This window comes from Podarcis bocagei (genome assembly GCF_964188305.1).
Source record: "Podarcis bocagei genome assembly, chromosome: 14".
NCBI classification, from domain to species: Eukaryota; Metazoa; Chordata; class Lepidosauria; order Squamata; family Lacertidae; genus Podarcis; species Podarcis bocagei.
The window spans coordinates 51,377,858-51,396,765 of record NC_138139.1 but is presented as its reverse complement, the minus strand read 5'-3'; the positions used below and the strand labels follow the sequence as shown (position 1 = coordinate 51,396,765).

Below are 18,908 nucleotides of genomic sequence, written 5' to 3'. Positions count from 1 at the left end.
CAAGCAAATCAGGGACGTGGGTGGTGCTATGGGTTAAACCACAGAGCCTAGGACTTGCTGATCAGAAGGTTGGCGGTTTGAATCCCCGTGATGGGGTGAGCTCCCGTTGCTCGGTCCCTGCTCCTGCCAATTTAGCAGTTCGAAAGCACGTCAAAGTGCAAGTAGATCAATAGTTACCGCTCCAGCGGGGAGGTAAATGGCGTTTCCGTGCGCTGCTCTGGTTCGCCAGAAGCAGCTTAGTCATGCTGGCCGCATGACCCGGAAGCTGTACGCCGGCTCCCTCAGCCAGTAAAGCGAGATGAGCACCGCAACCCCAGAGTCGGCCACGACTGGACCTAATGGTCAGGGGTCCCTTTACCTTTACCTAACAAGCAAATCAGCCATGCCCGTTGCCCATAACACTGATCAGTGAATCCCTATTTGGGGGCAATGTGTGTGGGGTGTCCTCAATTTCAGAGAGGATGGTAGGGACTGTCACCTGTTTAGAAGGTGAAGGGCTGTGGCTCAGTGTCAGAAAATCCGCTTTGTAGACAGAAGGTCCCAAAGCAGGGCTGTGCCTGAAACCTTGCAGCGCTGCTACCAGTCAAGAGTAGGCAGTTCTTAGCTAGATGGACCAGGGGGTTTGCCTCAGTAGAAGCTTCCTGTTCTCCGATCTTCCCAACTCCTTTTGCGTTGAAAGCAAGAGTATTGGAAGTGGACTCAGCGCAGGTGAGGAGGGCAGGCCTTGCACCTCCTTCCTTGCTACCTGCCCTGGCACACACACACACACACACACACACACACACACACACACACACACACACACACACACCCTTTCTGTTTGGGTTCTGCCACCCTCAGGAAACCCTTATTTGTTTTGGCAGACCTTTGAGGGGAGTTTGGGGCCTCCTTGGCAAATTAAAGCCCGGCAGATTGCTGGGTCCGGGAGGCATCCTCTTAGAGCAGGGGTCAGCAAACCTTTTCAGCAGGGGGCTGGTCCACTGTTCCTCAGACCTTGTGGGGGGGGCCGGACTATATTTTGGGGAAATAAATGAACGAATGCCCCACAAATTATCCGGAGATGCATTTTAAATAAAAGCACACATTCTACTCATGTACAAACACCAGGCAGGCCCCACAAATAACCCAGAGATGCATTTTAAATAAAAGGACACATTCTACTCATGTAAAAACACGTTGATTCCTGGACCATCCACAGGCCGGATTGAGAAGGCGATAGGGCCAGATCCGGCCCCTCGGCCTTAGTTTGCCTCTCCATGTATTAGAGAGAATCTTTAGAAAGAACTCTGATGCAAAAACCGCTTATCTCCTTACAAAAATATGTAATTTGTCCCCAAGATCGGCTTCCAAACTTGAGGACTGGTAAGTGGCCAATGAAAAAGCTTTTTTTTTTTTTTTTTAAAGGGATCCAGTGGGGAATTTCCAGGGGGAAATCACAGGCTGGTTAGCTTAGTGTCTGTTCTGGTGAAATGGGTTGGAAAGCATTGCTGTTGTTGTTGATTAAAGATCTCCTTGGTTTGCAAAAGCACATGCCTTGACTCTTTTTTCAGGATTTCTCACAGACCAGTGACATTTGTTATGAAACATTAGTGCTGAGTACAGTATAAGGCTGGAGAAGAAGAGGGGGGAGAGGAAGGGGGAGGGGGTAAGGCTTATATGCTTTTATATAGTGTACTTGTGGGGTGGGGTAGTGTCAGTCTTGGTTGAAAAGCATTGCTAAAGATACTATTTTGTAGTTGTTGGCAACCGTCTGTTTTAGGAGATTTCTGCGGGAATCCCCTGGAGACAAGAGCAGTCAAGTTGTGCATCCACAGCAGTGACCAGAGGAGGAATGACCGCTGGGAGGAGCAGAGAGAAGAATCGCCCTGGTGCATTTGCAGCAGCACAACTGGACACTTTCATGTGTCCCAGCTGCAACAAAACATGTCTCTCCCCTATCGGTCTCTACAGCCACGGCAGGCGCTGTAACTCTCCAACAGTTTGACTTTAGCCAGGAAGGAGCACTTCTCCATTGTCTCCAGAGGTGCAAAAAACAGAGGATAAGAGCAGAGGCCCTCTTATGGATTAGGAACTGCTTAAGAAGTGGGTGGCGCTGTGGGTTAAACCACAGAGCCTAGGGCTTGCCGATCAGAAGGTCGGCGGTTCGAATCCCCACGACAGGGTGAGCTCCCGTTGCTCGGTCCCTGCTCCTGCCAACCTAGCAGTTTGAAAGCATGTCAAAGTGCAAGTAGATCAATAGGTACCGCTCTGGCGGGAAGGTAAACGGCGTTTCCGTGAGCTGCTCTGGTTCGCCAGAAGCGGCTTAGTCATGCTGGCCACATGACCCGGAAGCTGTATGCTGGCTCCCTCGGCCAATAAAGCGAGATGAGCGCCGCAACCCCAGAGTCGGCCACGACTGGACCTGATGGTCAGGGGTCCCTTTACCCTTTACCTTTAAGAAGCAGGAAGCCAAAAGTAGGAATAAATGGACAGCTCCCCCAAGCCAGTCCTGTGTTTTAAAAATCATAAATGATCTAGATCGTCTTCCTGTTGGACAACAGGATCGGGCTGGACGTCCTATATAGGACTCTAGAAGCTTATTTCTGAGAAAGTGGAATCCGGATATGACCGCTCGCCCCACCATTGTGGATCCTTTGCAGGGACCCGATCCTCCCAACTGCGCAAAGCGCGCCTTACTCCAGAACAAACATGTATAGGATCAGGCCAGGACACCCCACTGGACCACTCCGGAGCGCACCGGAGAGTAAGCACGCAGAAGATCGCCGCTGGAGGCCCGACAGCAGCGAGGAAGGGCAGAGCGGGGAGGTCCGGGAGGCGGAGTTCGGCTCGTCTAGTCCCGCTCCCCGCCCTCCTGCGCTCCAGGCTCGGCCATTGGCTCCCCGGCTCCCCCCGCCGCCGAAGTTTTCCTTTTCCCTCCCCGCCTCCTCTTTCCCACAGATCCGGAGGCTGGAGTTTCTCCGGCTTTCCCGGCGGAGCCTCCCCGACGCGATCGCTCCTTACGGGGCTCCCTCCGCCCGGCCGGCCGCCCGCTCCTACGGGCGCCTTTGGTGTACTTTTTGGAGAGGTTGTGCGTCTTGGCGCACGTCGGAAGCGCCGCGGCCGCTTTCCGTTCCACCGATCGGGAGCGGGACTAGATTTGCGCCGGCGCTGCTCTTCCCGGGCGCCGGATTTGGGGAGGGTCTCTCGCACAGAGTGCCCGCCCCGCGCCCCACAACAATTTGGCACATTTTGGAACGCGCGACGTGGCTGGCCACCAGGCGTTGCCCCGCTGCTAGACACGTGTGCCTGGGATTTCAGACAGTTTTGCCTGCAGCTTTCCTCGCCTCGCCTCCTGCTATGGAAAAAGGAGGGCGCGGGGCGACTTGGGGGGCTGGATAGGGGCGGGGAGAGCTTTAGACGGCGGCGCGCTTCGGAAGACCGCCGGCGTCCCCAACCCTGCGCTGAGCAGCCCAGAAGCCAAGGCGAGGGGCTCTGAACCGCTCTCTCCTCCTTCTCCATCGCTTCCTCGTATTTTCATCGCCCCCCTCCAAGATGGCAGCTATCCAAGCCCTCCAGCAATGGTGCAAGCAACAGTGCCAAGGATACCGGGATGTCAGCATCACCAACATGACCACTTCTTTCCGGGACGGCTTGGCCTTCTGTGCCATCCTTCATCGCCACAGGCCGGATCTCATGTGAGTTCTACAGAGAGAGAGAGAGCTGGGGAATGGGTTGTCTTAGGGTCTCACCCCCTTGAAATTAAGGACTTGGTGTGTGTGTGCAAAGAACCCTTGCAAAGCGCTGGGGGCGATGAGGGCAGGATGGCAAGTTTCTGGCAGGTAGAGCTTTCAGAGGAGGGTCTGCTGGAATAGCTAAGTGGAACACGGGTGGCGCTGTGGGTTAAACCACAGAGCCTAGGACTTGCCGACCTTCGGCGGTTTGAATCCCCACGACGGGGTGAGCTCCCGTTGCTCGGTCCCTGCTCCTGCCAACCTAGCAGTTCGAAAGCACGTCAAAGTGCAAGTAGATCAATAGGTACTGCTCCAGTGGGAAGGTAAATGGCATGTCGGTGCGCTGCTCTGGTTCGCCAGAAGTGGTTTAGTCATGCTGGCCACATGACCCGGCAGCTGTACGCCGGCTCCCTTGGCCAGTAAAGCAAGATGAGCGCCGCAACCCTAGAGTCGGGCACAACTGGACCTAATGGTCAGGGGTCCCTCCATGGACAGATGCAGTCTACCAGAGACTTAAGCCAGCATAGTGCAGTGGTTAGAGTGTTGGACAAAGGCCTGGGAGTGACCAGGGTTCCCTTGGCCATAAATCACAGAATCATAGAGTTGGAAGGGACCCTGAGGGACATCTAGTCTAACCCCCTGCAATGCAGGAATACTCAGCTGTCCTATACAGAGATCAAACCTGCAACTTTGGCATTATCAACACCACACTCTAACCAACTGAGCTGTATCTTGGAACAGGCACTTACTCTCAACCTGGTCTACTTCACGGGGCTGTTGTGAGGATTAAATGAGGAGGCAGGGAGAACCATGCAAAGGCAGGATATTTAAAGCAAATAATAATAATAATAATAATAATAATAATAATAATAATAATAATAATAATATAGGTGGTGTCAGTTGGAGGCAACTTCTTCATGTCTCCAAAAGGCAGGATCAGCTGGGGTTTGTGGTCCAAAGTTGTTCCTACATAAGATGAAATGTCAAAGTGCTCCGATCAGAAAATACGATGCGGGGATATCTCTCTTTAAGTAGTAGTAATTGCTGATGCTGGGGACCACAACTTCCATCACCCCCTGGCCATTTGCCATGCTGGCTGGGGCTGATGGGAGTTGGAGCCCAACAACTTATGGAGGGCAGCAGTTTGCAGGAGGCTGCTTTGGGCAATAGAGTTTCACATTCATTAACCTGTAAACATCCAGGTCGATCCAATAAACTTCCTTATCAATCTGCCTTTGTTCTGAAATCATGTTCCAATGTCCACCTCTGTCTGTGCCTTCCCTTTTCAAGCGAAGTGGGTGGCGCTTAGTGAGAGAAGCTTTCTTTCTCTGTTATGGGATGCTGTCCCCTGAGGCTCACCTGGCAGCATCACAGCTCTCTTTTAGGCGCCAAGTAAAAAAAACCCCACACCTTTTTGTTTGCTCAGGCTTTTGAAAAGTTCTTTTGCACTTTTAAAGTGTACTTGCCTGCTCCTTCCCCCTCAGTTTCGTCTTGTGTGCTTAAAAACAGACAAACAAACCTGTATCCTGCCCTGGAGTCAATCCGGATGAAAGGAGGTTTTAAAAACATGCTCATTAATTTTGTCCTGACAATCCGTACAACAACCCTTCGAGGTAGGGGTGGCATTAGTGCTGGCTGAAGCCCACAGGGTGGCTTGCCAATTCAGGACAGAGGTGAGATCTGAACAAGTTTTTTCACCTAAAAGCAAAAGTGATAATACAGAGTTGTCATGGCTAGTCACTGCTGATAGCTTTTACCTTCATGGATTTCTGCAATCTTCTTTAAAAGCCATCCAAGTTAGTGGCCATTATCACATTTTGCTGTAGGGAACCTCACAATTTAACTATGCGCTATGTGGATAAATTATTTTTGTCTGTCCTGAACCTTCCAATGTTCAGTTTCTCTGGATATCCTCTAATATTCTGAGAGAGGGAGCAAAACTTTTATCTATCCACTTTCTTCATGCCATGCCTAATTTTTATAAACTTGTATCTTATCCCCTCTAACTTGCCTTTTCCCTAAACCAAAAACTCCCAAATGCTGGTGCCTTTCCTTGTAAGGTTGTTGATCCATCCCCTCCATTATCTGCATTGCCTTTTCCTGAACTTTCTCCAACTCTTCCGTCTCCTTTTTGGGTTGAGGTGACCAGAACCCTACACGGAATTCCAAATGCAGTTGCACCTGAGATTTACATCACGGTGTCATGATACCAGCATTTTTCTTTTCAGCTCTTTTCCCTAATGATCCCTAGTGTGGAATATCAATAATTTTGGTTGCCCTTTTCTGAACCTCTTGAGTATCCTGGATGTCGCAGTCGGTAGAGCATGAGGTCTTTAATCTCCGGGTCATGGGTTCAAGCCACACGCTGGGCAAAATATTCTTGCATTTCAGGGGGTTGGACTAGATGACCCTCATGGCCCCTTCTAGCTGATGGTCCAATCAGCTGATCGGCAGTCACAGCAAGCCCTGGTGAGATCAGCTGCAATAGGGAGTGCCTGAGTGGGGGCTGCACAGCACAGCTTGCCCCTCCCATTTCAGCAAGTTCAACCCCCTGTTTTGCCCTAGATTCACACTAGGGCTGCATGCATTCCCCCAAAGCTAAAAAGTTCACCGTTTGTCTCCCGAAGCTTCAAAATTAATTCAAATTGGCAGTTGCCGCCCACAAAAAGCAGGATGGAATTCCAAATATTAAGAAGCAAAGGAAAGGAATTGCCTTCTCTTGGGAGTTAAGAAAACTAAGAAGTTTTCCACAGGCCTGTCGGGGGTCCACTATATCACCCTCCACTCCTGCAAAACCAGGGCCAGACAAAGGAATCGCTCACAACCAAACTTCGCCCACCAGATGACACCATCCCTGTTGAAACCCCAAATGCACATGATGAATGAACTCAGAGGTTATGCATGACTGTCTGAGCCACTGTGGCATAATGTGCCCTTCTTCCACTTCCTTCCATGTGGCTGACTCTGACGAAGGAACTGGTGGGAAATGAGAAAGGAGACAGCTGAGGGGTTTCGCTGCATCGCTGCATCTTCTCCCCAGCCCTCTCCTCTGCCTTCAGCACCAACAGGTCAAAGAATCGTAGAAATGTTGAGTTGGAAGTGTAATAAACAAAAATCTGCCCTTATTCCCTTATGGGGAACGCAAGAGCCTGTTATGGTAAAATCTGGGTGCGGGGCTACTCTGCCACCCAGCTCGTCGGACTAAGTCCGCGGGTCCCTGCGGAAGAAAATGAGCTCAGCCGGAGACAGGAGCAAACTGCAGAAGATCCAAGTTTATTGCGCAACAGGTTCAAGGCGAGATTGAACAGCGAGAAAGGGGTGACATGAACTTTTGAAACTTCCCTCCATGTCCCAGAATACAGTGCAAAATACATCCTAGTTGCATCATGAATACATTAAGAAGAGGTTGGGTTACACAGGATTAACATACGGAGGAGGGAGGGGGGATTATGCAGAGCTGGAGATATGCGCAGATAAGCACATCCCAAGTACCTGATGAGAAGACAATGGTCCATGTATGCATGGTCTGCCACCTGGCATTGCCCGGAGGAAAGGCTTGGCAGAGTGATTTGACAGGATTAGGGTCTTGACACCTTGCTTGAGAGATTATGGAGGACAGGGGAGGTGTCATGGAGTCCTAGAGAAATCGAGCAAATTGGCACGTTGATTTTCTATGAATTTTATAGATTTTAGTCCCTTTTGACATTGACAATTGGAAATAAATGGATATATTGTAGCGAAGACGGAGGTGAAGAAGACATGCCCCCCCCTCCGTATCAAGCCCTTATAGAGTCCTTTGCAGGTTCTCCATCAGTCAGAGAAAAGAACAGAGGCCAACCAGAGAATATTGAGAAGCAAAGCAGCTCGTAAGCCTGAATCTTTATTGATCTGTTGCAACAGGGTGCTCCCCTCACCCGCAGGAGGACAGAGGAGGAACCCAGAACAAAGGTGTGCCCACCCTTATATAGACAATTTAAATTGCCTTCCCTGGACCTCAAGACCACCCCTCCATACATCATACATACATCACAGAAGGGGTGTAACCCAAGACCACCCCCCACAAACATCATACCTACATCACAGAAAAGGTGGTCTACAACAGAAATTTGAATGGTGTTGTTTTTCCTATCTGCCAGGTTATCTGATAATGCCTTATCTGATTGCCTTTCCTGGTAGTCTGGCCATTCCTTTGAGACTGTGATTTCCCAATTCCTGAGACAATGGGAATGTTCTCTGATCCCCTCTCTCCTTGCAAAGAAAACATTCGGTCGGTTTGGGAGTCAAAATGGTTTCAGGACTGTCTTCCTGTGCTGATCTATGTACGTGCTTGGTTGGTACATTTATGAACATTTAATATATATATAAGACCTTAAATTTTTTATTTCAGAAGAGACCCCCAAATGTCATCTAGTCCACCCCCCTGCAATGCAGGAATCTCAGCTAAAGCATCCAGGACAGATGACCACCCAACCTCTGTTTAAAAACCTCCGAGGAAGGAGAGTTCATCACCTCCCGAGGGAGGTTCTGGAGTCAGACATCTCTCACTGTTAAATCCGCAGATGGATTCAATAAGTTTTGCTCTGTTCTTAAGAGCCCATCTGATTCTGGACCTTTGCAATGCAGCCTTCCTGGAAAAAAGCCAGGATTCTCGTCCCATATCCTTTCTCTTGATTGCATCTGTGTTTAAACAGCGTTTATTTCTCAGCAAACAGACGCTAAACTTACCCCTTGGAATGTGGAGGCTAAAGCAAATAGTTTAGATGGAAAGCCTGCCCGCCTGTTATTGTTTTGACTTGCTTTGCTAACAGGTCTGACACATGTTTGGCTGTTTATACATCATCCACATCCTTCTCAGGAAAAGCAGGCGAGAGGGTCGGAGGAGAGAAGTGAAACAGAATCTGCGGCTAGCCCCTGCCTTGGTATTTTTACAATTGGTTAATCACCTTCTAAACCACTGTCCCAAGGTGATTTGCACATAACATAATTAAAAACTGTTAAAAAAACACAACACGATTAAAATCCCAGTGAAGCATAGTGTAAAAGGCCCCTTTATCTATCTGTCGGATCAAAAGTGTCTTCACCTGTTTCTGGAAAGTGCCTGTTGAATCTTGACAGGAATACTCTAGCCGAGTAAGATTGTCTTCCATAAACACGGTTTTAACAGTGAGTCCGCAAGTGACTGTGGAGGCCAGTTCTGGATCCACTTGTCCTTCCACAGTGGGGACATAGGTTTCCGGACAGGAGTTGATCACAGTGAGGGTTTGCCAAGCGTGCCTTCCACATAGCACGTTTCTCCCTTGCGTCCTGAGTTCCAGCATCTTCAAAGCCCATGACACCTTTGGTAAAGGCCGTTCTCCAATTGGAGCGCTCGCAGGCCAGTGTTTCCCAGTTGTCGGTGTTTATACTACATTTTTTTAGATTTGCATTGAGAAGAGTCTTTAACCCTCTTTTGTTGACCCACCAGCATTACGCTTTCCATTTTTAAGTTCGGAATAGAGTAGTTGCTTTGGAAGATGATCATCAGGCATCCGCACAACATGACCAGTCCAACGAAGTTGATGTTGAAGCATCATCGCTTCGACACTGGAGATCTTTGCTTCATCCAGTACACTGGCATTAGTTTGCCTGTCTTCCCCAGTGATGTGTTGTTACGGAAAAATCTGGGTGCGGGGTTACTCTGCCACCCAGCTCATCGGACTAAGTCCGTGGGTCCCTGCGGAAGAAAATGAGCTCAGCCGGACACAGGAGCAAACTGCAGAAGGTCCAAGTTTATTGCGCAACAGGTTCAAGGCGAGATTGAACCCAGAGAAAGGGGTGACATGAACTTTTGAAATTTCCCTCCATATCCCAGAATACAGTGCATGAAACGTCACGAATACATTATGGGAAGGTTGGGTTTCGCAAGTTACATCATGAATATACTTTACACGTCATGAATACATTATGAAAAGGTGGGATTACATTAATTAGCATTCTCGGATGAGGGAGGGGGGACATGCGGAGCGGGAAATATACATAGATACACATTTATTGAGTACCGGTGGTGGCAAGACAATGGGTCAGAGATATGCATCGTCTGCCACCTAATATTGCCTAGAGGAAAGGTTTGGCAAAACGATCTGACAGGATTAAGAAGTTCCTGCGTACGTGACCTGCTGCTTCGGGGATTATGGAAGTAGGGATAGCATCATGGAGTCCACGGGGAACTGAGTTGAATGACACCGAGAGCGAAGAAATCGGAGTTACGGTTGATTTTATATCAATTTCTAAAGATTTCAATGATTTCAAACCCATTCTGTACTATAGGGCAAAAGCAGAAACAGAATGGATACATTGTAACAGGATTTTGACGTTGGGGTGAAATGAGGCGTGCAGGAGCTCCCTGAGCTAGCTTCTGCAGGACGAATGCATGGCTGTGATTGGCTAAAGCGGGGCCATAGGAATAAGCGGGGCCTCGGATGTTTCTAGAAGGAAGGGGGAAAGGAGCCCCCCCCTTCCGTTCCGTATCATGTGTAAACTTTTTCGGAGACACCGTTGATGGAATCTTTCGAGGAGTTGGAGATGATGAAGAAGAGGAGTTTGGATTTGATATCCCACTTTATCACTACCCTATGGAGTCTCAAAGCGGCTGACATTCTCCTTTCCCTTCCTCCCCCAAAACAAACACTCTGTGAGGTGAGTGGGGCTGAGAGACTTCAGAGAAGTGTGACTGGCCCAAGGTCACCCAGCAGCTGCATGTGGAGGAGCGGGGACGCGAACCCGGTTCCCCAGATTACAAGTCTACCACTCTTAATCACTACACCACACTGGCTCTTATAAGTGGTCCGTGTTTCACAAGCATGGGACCTGAGCGCCCCGTGTGGCTTCTCGCCTGTTCAATACGACCAGCAGAAGCTGAGTCAATTCTGCCCACTGGTCTGATTTGCATAATGGATATAGAGGGCAAGATATATTTTTTTTGTGGGGAGGAGACTTTTGGGTGAACTTGAGCAGGATTTTGATGCAGACATATCTCTGGTGTTAATAGGGAGTGGGCTTTGGTGGGGCGGCTTCTGTGACCCTCTCTATGCTGTTTCTTAAGTTGCGGTAAAAGATCATTTACCAGCTTGCTGCTCCCCCCAAAAGCGTATTTTGTTCTGTTGCCTCCCAAAAGCCCCAACAAACACGGGGGGGGGGGGATTTGTGGTCCAGGGCACCAGGTTGATGAAGGCACCCGGTTGCTTTGTAAACAAGCATTTTGGTTTCCCTACGAATGTCCCAGTCCTCATAGACTCTGCACTTCGATCGGAAGAAAGCTGTGCTTGCAGAGCTGAGGTGATGCTGAGTTTCGGCATGAATGTCGGCCCTTGTGGAAAGTTAACTCCCCAGGCAGGAGAAGTGACCAACACTTTCCAACGTTACACCATTGCGCTGGATTTGTGACACTGCGGAGGGGTTGTTTTGTGCTTGTTGGTGCAGCACTTTGGTTTTTTGGATGTTGAGCAATAGGCCAAGATTTCCATAAGCTTCTGCGAAGATATTCAGGATGGTTTGGAGGTCATCCTCTGAGTGTGCACACACTACGTTGTCATCAGCATACTAAAGCTCTATGACGGAGGTTATGGTAAGCTTATTCTTTGCTTTCAGCCTATTCAGCTTAAAGAGCTTTCCATCTGTTCAATATATTATTTCTACTCCGGTGGGGAGTTTCCATTTGACAAAGGGTAGGATCATGGCGATGAAAATAATAAATAGAGTTGGGGTGATAACACAACCCTGTTTAACACCTGATGCCACTGTGAATGGTTCACTGAGAGCCATTGTTATCTGTGATTGCTGCTGTCATATTATCATGGACGAGCTGAAGTCATTGCCTCCAATGTTTGACATGCACACACCGCAAATCTACCTTAAGAGCTGAGTGCTGGGAGCAATTCACATACTTTTTCCTGATAATCTTTACAGCGACCCTGCAAAGTAGACCAGTATGATTATTCCCATGTAGTGAGGGAGCTACAATTCCCAGATTTCCTTGGGAAGAGGGATTGGTTGTTGAACCACTCTGGGAACTGCTACTTCTTCTTTCTTCTTTGGCTATCACTCGTAGCCAATTAAGATTGTCTGCAGCTGTGCGAGGGCAACAGAGGGGTCTCCCAGCGACTCTCAGCACCCTATAAAACCACAGCTCCCAGGATTCTTTGAGGAGCTGCACTGGAAGCTGACCTGAAGCCGATTTGTGAGCGGAGGAAGGAAAAATCTCTTGTGCTGAGGATCCAGAAGTAAAAGTGAGTCCACTGAAACCGTAGAGAAGGCAAAGTACTTTCCTGCCTCTGTCCTGAGTCAGCGGCACCCGAGCCAGGAGAGGCGGCTGAGCTCCTCTTTATCTCCATATCTTCATAACCTTCATTGGGGGTTTTTAATAAGAGGTTGGACGGCCATCTGTCCTATAAGATTGAGTTGAGATTCCTGCATTGCCGGGGGTTGGACTAGATGACCTTTGGGTTCCCTCCCCAGTTCTATGATTCTATGAAACCACAGCTGTTTAAAGTGGCATCACGGCCCTTTATTTATAGTGCCAAGTGGCCTTTGTCTCTTCATTATTTACCCTCCTTTTCCCCTTCTCATGTATCTCTTCCTGCTTCCTGCCAGCCCCTCCCACCTCCCTCAGGCATTTCCTTGAACTTCTCTGCCTCCTGTTCTCTTCCTGGCCAGGGAATCAACTTTCCTTTCAAACTGTGGCAGCGGGAATCCTTTTTTCACTCCCCCTGTGTTGTTCTGAGGATACGGGGGTTCCCCTCCCTTCTCCCTGCTTTCCCTTCATTTCCACTCCAGTTTCATTACTAATTGCCTCTGTCAATCTAGCCAGTTCAATATACTCTAACAGTTTGCCTTGCCTTTCCTTTTTTGTTGGCACAAATTCTTTTTTCCAGTTTTTAGCAATTAGGATCCTTGCCGCTCCTGTGGCATAGAGGAATATTTTCTGATCTTCTCTTGCTATACCTGTGTCTGTTATCCCTGGTGGAAAAGCTTCTGTATTTTTCATAAAGTTATACTGAAACATTTTTTTAAGCTCATATACAGTGGTTCCTCGGGTTAAGTACTTAATTCGTTCCGGAGGTGCGTTCTTAACCTGAAACTGTTCTTAACCTGAAGCACCACTTTAGCTAATAGGGCCTCCCGCTGCCGCTGCGCCGCCGGAGCACAATTTCTGTTCTCATCCTGAAGCAAAGTTCTTAACCTGAAGCACTATTTCTCGGTTAGCGGAGTCTGTAACCTGAAGCATATGTAACCTGAAGCGTATGTAACCCGAGGTACCACTGTACTATATTCCAGAAGCTTTTGATTTTTTTCACAGGTCCACCAAACATGTATAAGTGTCCCCTCTGTTTTACCACACCTCCAGCACAGATTTGTTTTTGTCTTATACATGGTAGCTATTTTGGTAGGTGTTAAGGACCAGCTATAAAACATCTTGAATAGATTTCCACTCCAGTTTCATTACTGCACCAGGCAGGTTTGTTTGACCTCCTGCGCCTTTAATAGTTGTGTAGAATTTGGAGGGGGGAATTTTATTATGTGCCGCTTCTCCCCTTTCCTACAGCTTGCAAAAATTTCCTTTTTTAAAGCAGCTGTGAAATGATAGAGGAGACCGCATGCCCTTGAGGAAATCGCTTGGCTTCTACAGAGTGGGGCTTTTTGCACAACAGGCAGAAATCAACAGGTCAAGCCTTTCCCAGGATGTTGATATGGAGATGCTGGAAACTTGCCACAGGCATGTGGGGGTCAGAGACTCAGGGTCAGCCTCAGACCCCTTGTCCTTCCTTGCCCTGAGCTGAGATGCAAGTATGGGCAGGATCCTTTGGGGGAGCGGAGGACAACTGAGCAACTGTTTCCAGCTTCTCTTCATCTGCATTGTGTTCATGTACAGGAAAGGATAAACTCACATTCCAGCAAAGGGCAGTTCAGAAAACTGGAGAGCAACAGTAGCAATGTGAAAACGTCACGTAAGATGGGACTAGTGAATTCAGTTTGTGCTCTATGTGGGGCGACCTTTGAAGGTGACCTGGAAGCTACAACTCATCCAGAATGCGGCAGCTAGACTGGTGGCTTGGGAGCAGCCGCCGAGACCACATAACACCGGTTTTGAAAGACCTACACTGGCTCCCAGTACATTTTTGAGCACAATTCAAAGTGTTGGTGCTGACCTTTAACACCCTAAACGGCCTCGGTCCAGTATACCTGAAGGAGCGTCTCCACCCCCATCGTTCTGCCCGGACACTGAGGTCCACCTTCGAGGGTCTTCTAGCAGTTCCCTCGCTGTGAGAAGTGAGGTTACAGGGAACCAGGCAGAGGGCCTTCTCGGTAGTGGCACCCTCCCTGTGGAACATCCTCCCACCAGATGTCAAAGAGAACAACTACCAGACTTTTAGAAGACATCTGAAGGCAGCCCTGTTTAGGGAAGCTTTTAATTTTAATATTCTGTTGAAAGCCACCCAGAGTGGCTGGGGAATAAATAAATAAATAAATAAATAAATAAATAATAATAATAATAATAATAATAATAATAATAATAATAATTAACATGCTAGGACTGCTACTTGTTTGCCATTATGGTTTCATTTACTGTATTTGTACCCCACTTTTCCTCTGGACCCTTCTCTGTTTTGTCCTCAACAACAGCCCTGCCAAGTAGGATAGACTGTGATTGAACAAATGGCCTGAGGCCAGCCAGTGAACTTCGTGGCTGAGTAGGGTTTTGAAGCAGGATTCAATCCTCTAACCCAGGCTTCCTCAACCTCGGCCCTCCAGATGTTTTTGGCCTACACCTCCCATGATCCCTAGCTAGCAGGACCTGTGGTCAGGGATGATGGGAATTGTAGTCTCAAAACATCTGTAGGGCTGAGGTTGAGGAAGCCTGGTCTAACCATTGCACAGCTGGTCAAACTATTGGAAACGTCTTCCTGATTTCTGATTCTTCCGGTCATTTTAGCCATTTCAGCATAGTCCATCAACTTCATCCGCCATTCTTCTCTGGCAGGGACTTTATCTTCTTTCCATCTCTTCTACCTCTCCTTTTATCGCTCTAGTGTCTTGCTCTAGTGTCCTTATCTGTGGCTGGACACGCAAGCCGGCAGGGGACTTTCCTCCCGTGTCCAACCTCTGTGTTTGCATGCCGAACTTTGCACCTGCCAGGTGGGTCTTAAGGTTAATGCCCAGGTAGAAATGAAAGAGAAAGCGAGGGCGCTGCCTCCAAATTGCAGCAGGATTATAAACTGAAAGCTCCGGTGGTGATGATTTCCTTTCAAGTCTTGAGCCGGAGTAATAAAGAGCAAAGATCAGCGTGTTTTTTTTGGCTGCTTTGCGGCGTCTGCGCTGCCCAACCAGCTATGCCTTCGGAGGAAATGTGTTCTCAAGCTGATTTTTGATGACTCTTCGGTCCTGAGTCATGCTTCCCTAAAACCGCTGTGGAAAAGGCCTGCTACTGCTAGCTCTCTGTACCCAGTTCTTCCCAGTACAGTGGTACCTTGGTTCTCAAACCTAATCCGTTCCAGAAGTCCGTTCCAAAACCAAAGAGTTCCAAAACCAAGGCGGGCTTTCCCATAGAAAGTAATGCAAAATGGATTAATCCGTTCCAGACTTTAAAAAACAACCCTTAAAACAGCAATTTAACATGAATTTTACTATCTAACGAGACCATTGATCCATAAAATGAAAGCAATAAACCATGTATAGTGGTACCTCTAGTTATGAACTTAATTCATTCCGGAGGTCCGTTCTTAACCTGAAACTGTTCTCAACTAGAGGCGTGTGTTCACTAATGGGGCCTCTTGCTGTTGTTGCGCTGCTGGCACACGATTTCCGTTCTCATCCTGAGGCAAAGTTCTCAACTTGAGGTAACTCTTCCAGGTTAGCGGAGTTTGTAACCTGAGGCGTTTGTAACCTGAAGTGTATGTAACCTAAGGTACCACTGTACTCAAAATGGAAGCGTAACCCTCAAAACAGAGCATGTTCGGCTTCTGAAAAAGGTTCGCAAACCAGAACACTTACTTCCGGGTTTGCAGTGTTTGGGTTCCAAGTTGTATGAGTGCCAAGGCATTTGAAAACCAAGGTATTCCTGTACAGAGTCACCCACCCACTCAGTGGACAATTGGTTGCTTGTGGCTTGGTCTGAGATCAGAGGCGAGTGCAAGCCAGCATTCCTCAGGCTTAAGGGAGGTTGTAGTTCAAGATCTCTGGAGATGCATGGAGTTGGGGATGGCGGTTATAGGATTTGGGGGTGTTCATGTTCCTCAGCAAGTTTGGAAGGTGCTTTTAATAAACGTATCTACCTGCTTCTCTGGCCACATTTACAGCATACGTTTAAACCAGCATCATGCCGTTTTAAACAGGCATGGCTTCCCCCCTGCAAAGAATTCTGGGAGCTATAGTTTGTTAAGGGTGCTGGGAATTCTTAGGAGGCCCCATTTCGTACCCTCCAGTGCATCAATAAGGGAGAAACCAGGACGCCATATTCTGGGGTGTCGTATTCCCTTTTTTTTCCTAGCCAGAACATGAGGGCCATTTTGGGTGCTGTGATTTCACGCTGCAATCTCTCCCTGAAAAAGTGCTTTTCATTGGCATTGTCCGCCAATTGGTGTCAAAGAAAGATAGAACTTTTTTTATGTACGCAACAACAACAGCAAGAATACTCATCGCAAAGTATTGGAGGACACAAGATCTGCCCACTCTGGAAGAATGGCAGATGAAGGTGATAGACTACATGGGACTGGCTGAAATGACTGGCAGAATCCATGACCAGGGGAAAGAGACGGCGGATGAAGATTGGAAGAAATTTAAAATTTACCTTAACAAATATTGTAAAATTAATGAGTGTTAAAATGTTGTGGTTATAGAAAGTAAGGGATTACAGCTGAAAAAGATTTAAGGGGAGGATTTGCTGAAACAAATTTGGAAATTGGAATGCAGAAAGGGGAGGTATGGGGAAGTCGGTGAAGCAAGGTTTAAGAAAAAAGAGGATTTGAAATTGTACATGTTTGTTTATGTGTGTGTATGTTTGTTTTGTGTAATATGTGTGCTTTTATAATTTGTGAAAATTCAATAAATATTCATTAAAAAAGAAAAAAGAAAAAGTGCTTTTCAGGCATGGCACCTCAAAATGCACAAGATCGCAGCCGCGGGGGAAACGCTGAGGAAATCGTGCAAGATCACGGCGCCCTAAGTGGTGAGCGGAGCTGGTGAGCTGAGGGTTCGATCCTGCTGGATGCGACAATTGAAACTCAGATCCCTGCACCCGGCAGGATCGCATGCTCCACTCTCCAGCGGAATAAAGTTCTCGGTGCCCGGTCTCACTTGTTTGGCTTAAACCTCCCTTCTCTTTTACCTTCTTTTCCAGAAACTTTGATGCTCTGAGCAAAGAAAACATCTACGAAAACAACCAGTTGGTAAGATTTTCCAGTTCTGCTTCCTGCTGTGACGTCATGTTTTCTGTGCCCTCAGGGTGCCTCTCTGCCCCTCCTCTCTGCCCCATGCTTTGGCCCTGGACAGATTAGATCAAAACAAACGGACCATAAATTAAGACAGCGTGCCAAGAAACTTAACCCTTCTTCCATTCTGCCTGCATCTGGCAGCCTTTGGGTCAATTCAAACACTCCTCCATCTGTACCTGTTTAATCGACGTTTGCCACTTTGTACAAAAGGCTTGGCAATGTGCCCTGAATCGAACCAAAGGCTGCCACTCGTTTGCCATGTTGCCAGAGAAGAAAATCAGGAATTTGTTTGAGCCGTGGGCTAGTGTAGAAAATATCCTTTACTGTTCAGGACATAGAGTGCCGCCCTTTTCTGTCCAGGCTCTGAAAAACCAGTTCTGCAAGATTTCCAATGTGGTCAAGTGCAGCGAGGGAAAAGCTAGACGCGAGGGGTGTCTATTGGCCAATGCACGTGCCGTCACCAACACTCATACACACCCAGATCCTCAAGGCGGTTTTGCAAGTTTATAATTTGTTTGAGGGGGAGAGGTGAAGGATTGAAGAATAAGCGTATCCACATGGATTTGGGGAAATGTGTCTCTGTGAGGCAAGTGGAGAGGCCGGACTAGGACCTGGGAGAACAGGGTTCAAATCCCCACATGGCCATGAAGCTTCCTGAGTGACCTTGGGGTTCAGTCACTGCCTTTCAGCCTAACCTACCTCACAGGGATGTTTTCGGATTAAATGAGGAGGTGGAGAACCATGCCTGCTATCTTGAGCTTCTTGAAGAGAAAGGTGGGGTGGACATGCAATAAATAAACAAACAAATAAATATTACATAAACACACACACACCTTTTTCTGAGGACTGTGGAACTGTATAGATGGCTCTCCTTCCTGTTTTATCTTCACAGCAAGCCTGTGAGGTAAGTTAGCCATAGACATGCCCAGTAGGCTTTTGAAGACAGAGGTCCTTTGGCTGGGTCGGGATGATATGGTGGGCAACTCCCATCTCTTGTGGGGGTGCAATTAGTGCCAGCACCATCCGTTAAGAATTTGGGTGTAATCTTCGACACCTCCCTTTCCATGGAGGTGCAGATGCAGCTACAACAAAGGTGGCATTTTTTCATCTCCGCCAAGCTAAGCAGTTGGCTCCTTACCTCTCTCGCCCTGACCTAGCCACTGTGATCCACGCGACGGTCACCTCCAGGCTTGATTATTGCAACTCGCTCTACGTGGGGCTGCCCTTGAGACTGACCCAGAAACTCCAGCGGGTGCAGAATGCCGCGGCTAGAATCCTTACTGGGTCCTCACCGCAGGATCACATTCACCCAGTGCTATACCAGCTGCACTGGTTCCCGATGGGATACAGGATCAGGCTTAAGGTGCTGGTTTTAACCAGCCCTATATGGCCTAGGACCCTCATACCTACGGGACCGCCTCTTCTGGTATGTCCCACAGAGGACCTTATGGTCTTCAAACAAAAACATATTGGAGGTCCCAGGCCACAGAGAGGTTAGGCTGGCCTCAACTAGAGCCAGGGCTTTTTCGGCTGTGGCCCCAATCTGGTGGAATGCTCTGTCACAAGAGACTAGGGCCCTGTGGGACTTGACATCTCTCTGCAGGGCCTGCAAGACAGAGCTGTTCCACCAGGCCTTTGGCCAAGGCACAGCCTGACCCCCTCCTTTGGTAATTCTTCACAGAACTCTAGCCCAATGGTTGCTATTAATTTGATTTGAACCGATTTTATAATG

General features: G+C 48.2%; 2 protein-coding genes across 3 annotated transcripts in view; one reads left to right on the top strand and one right to left on the bottom strand.

Annotated features, from left to right (window-relative positions):
- Window positions 1–204: 204 nt before the first annotated feature.
- Window positions 205–3,498, bottom strand: LOC308573041 (uncharacterized protein; the record flags this gene model as incomplete). Its single annotated transcript, XM_081169716.1, has 2 exons — window positions 205–745; window positions 790–3,498. The coding sequence occupies one exon, from the start codon at window positions 3,496–3,498 to the stop codon at window positions 2,569–2,571; it is 930 nt and encodes a 309-aa protein (XP_081025842.1). The 3' UTR covers window positions 205–745; window positions 790–2,568.
- The window catches only part of MICALL2 (MICAL like 2), a 57,465-nt gene continuing 41,958 nt past the window's right edge, over window positions 3,402–18,908 (top strand). The window contains exons 1-2 of one of the 2 annotated variants that reach the window (XM_081169466.1): window positions 3,402–3,674; window positions 17,083–17,131. In XM_081169466.1, the coding sequence (XP_081025592.1) occupies window positions 3,532–3,674; window positions 17,083–17,131 (192 nt within the window). In that variant the 5' untranslated portion in view covers window positions 3,402–3,531. The remainder of the gene's footprint in view (window positions 3,675–17,082; window positions 17,132–18,908) is intronic. The other variant, XM_081169467.1, reaches the window with a different exon arrangement.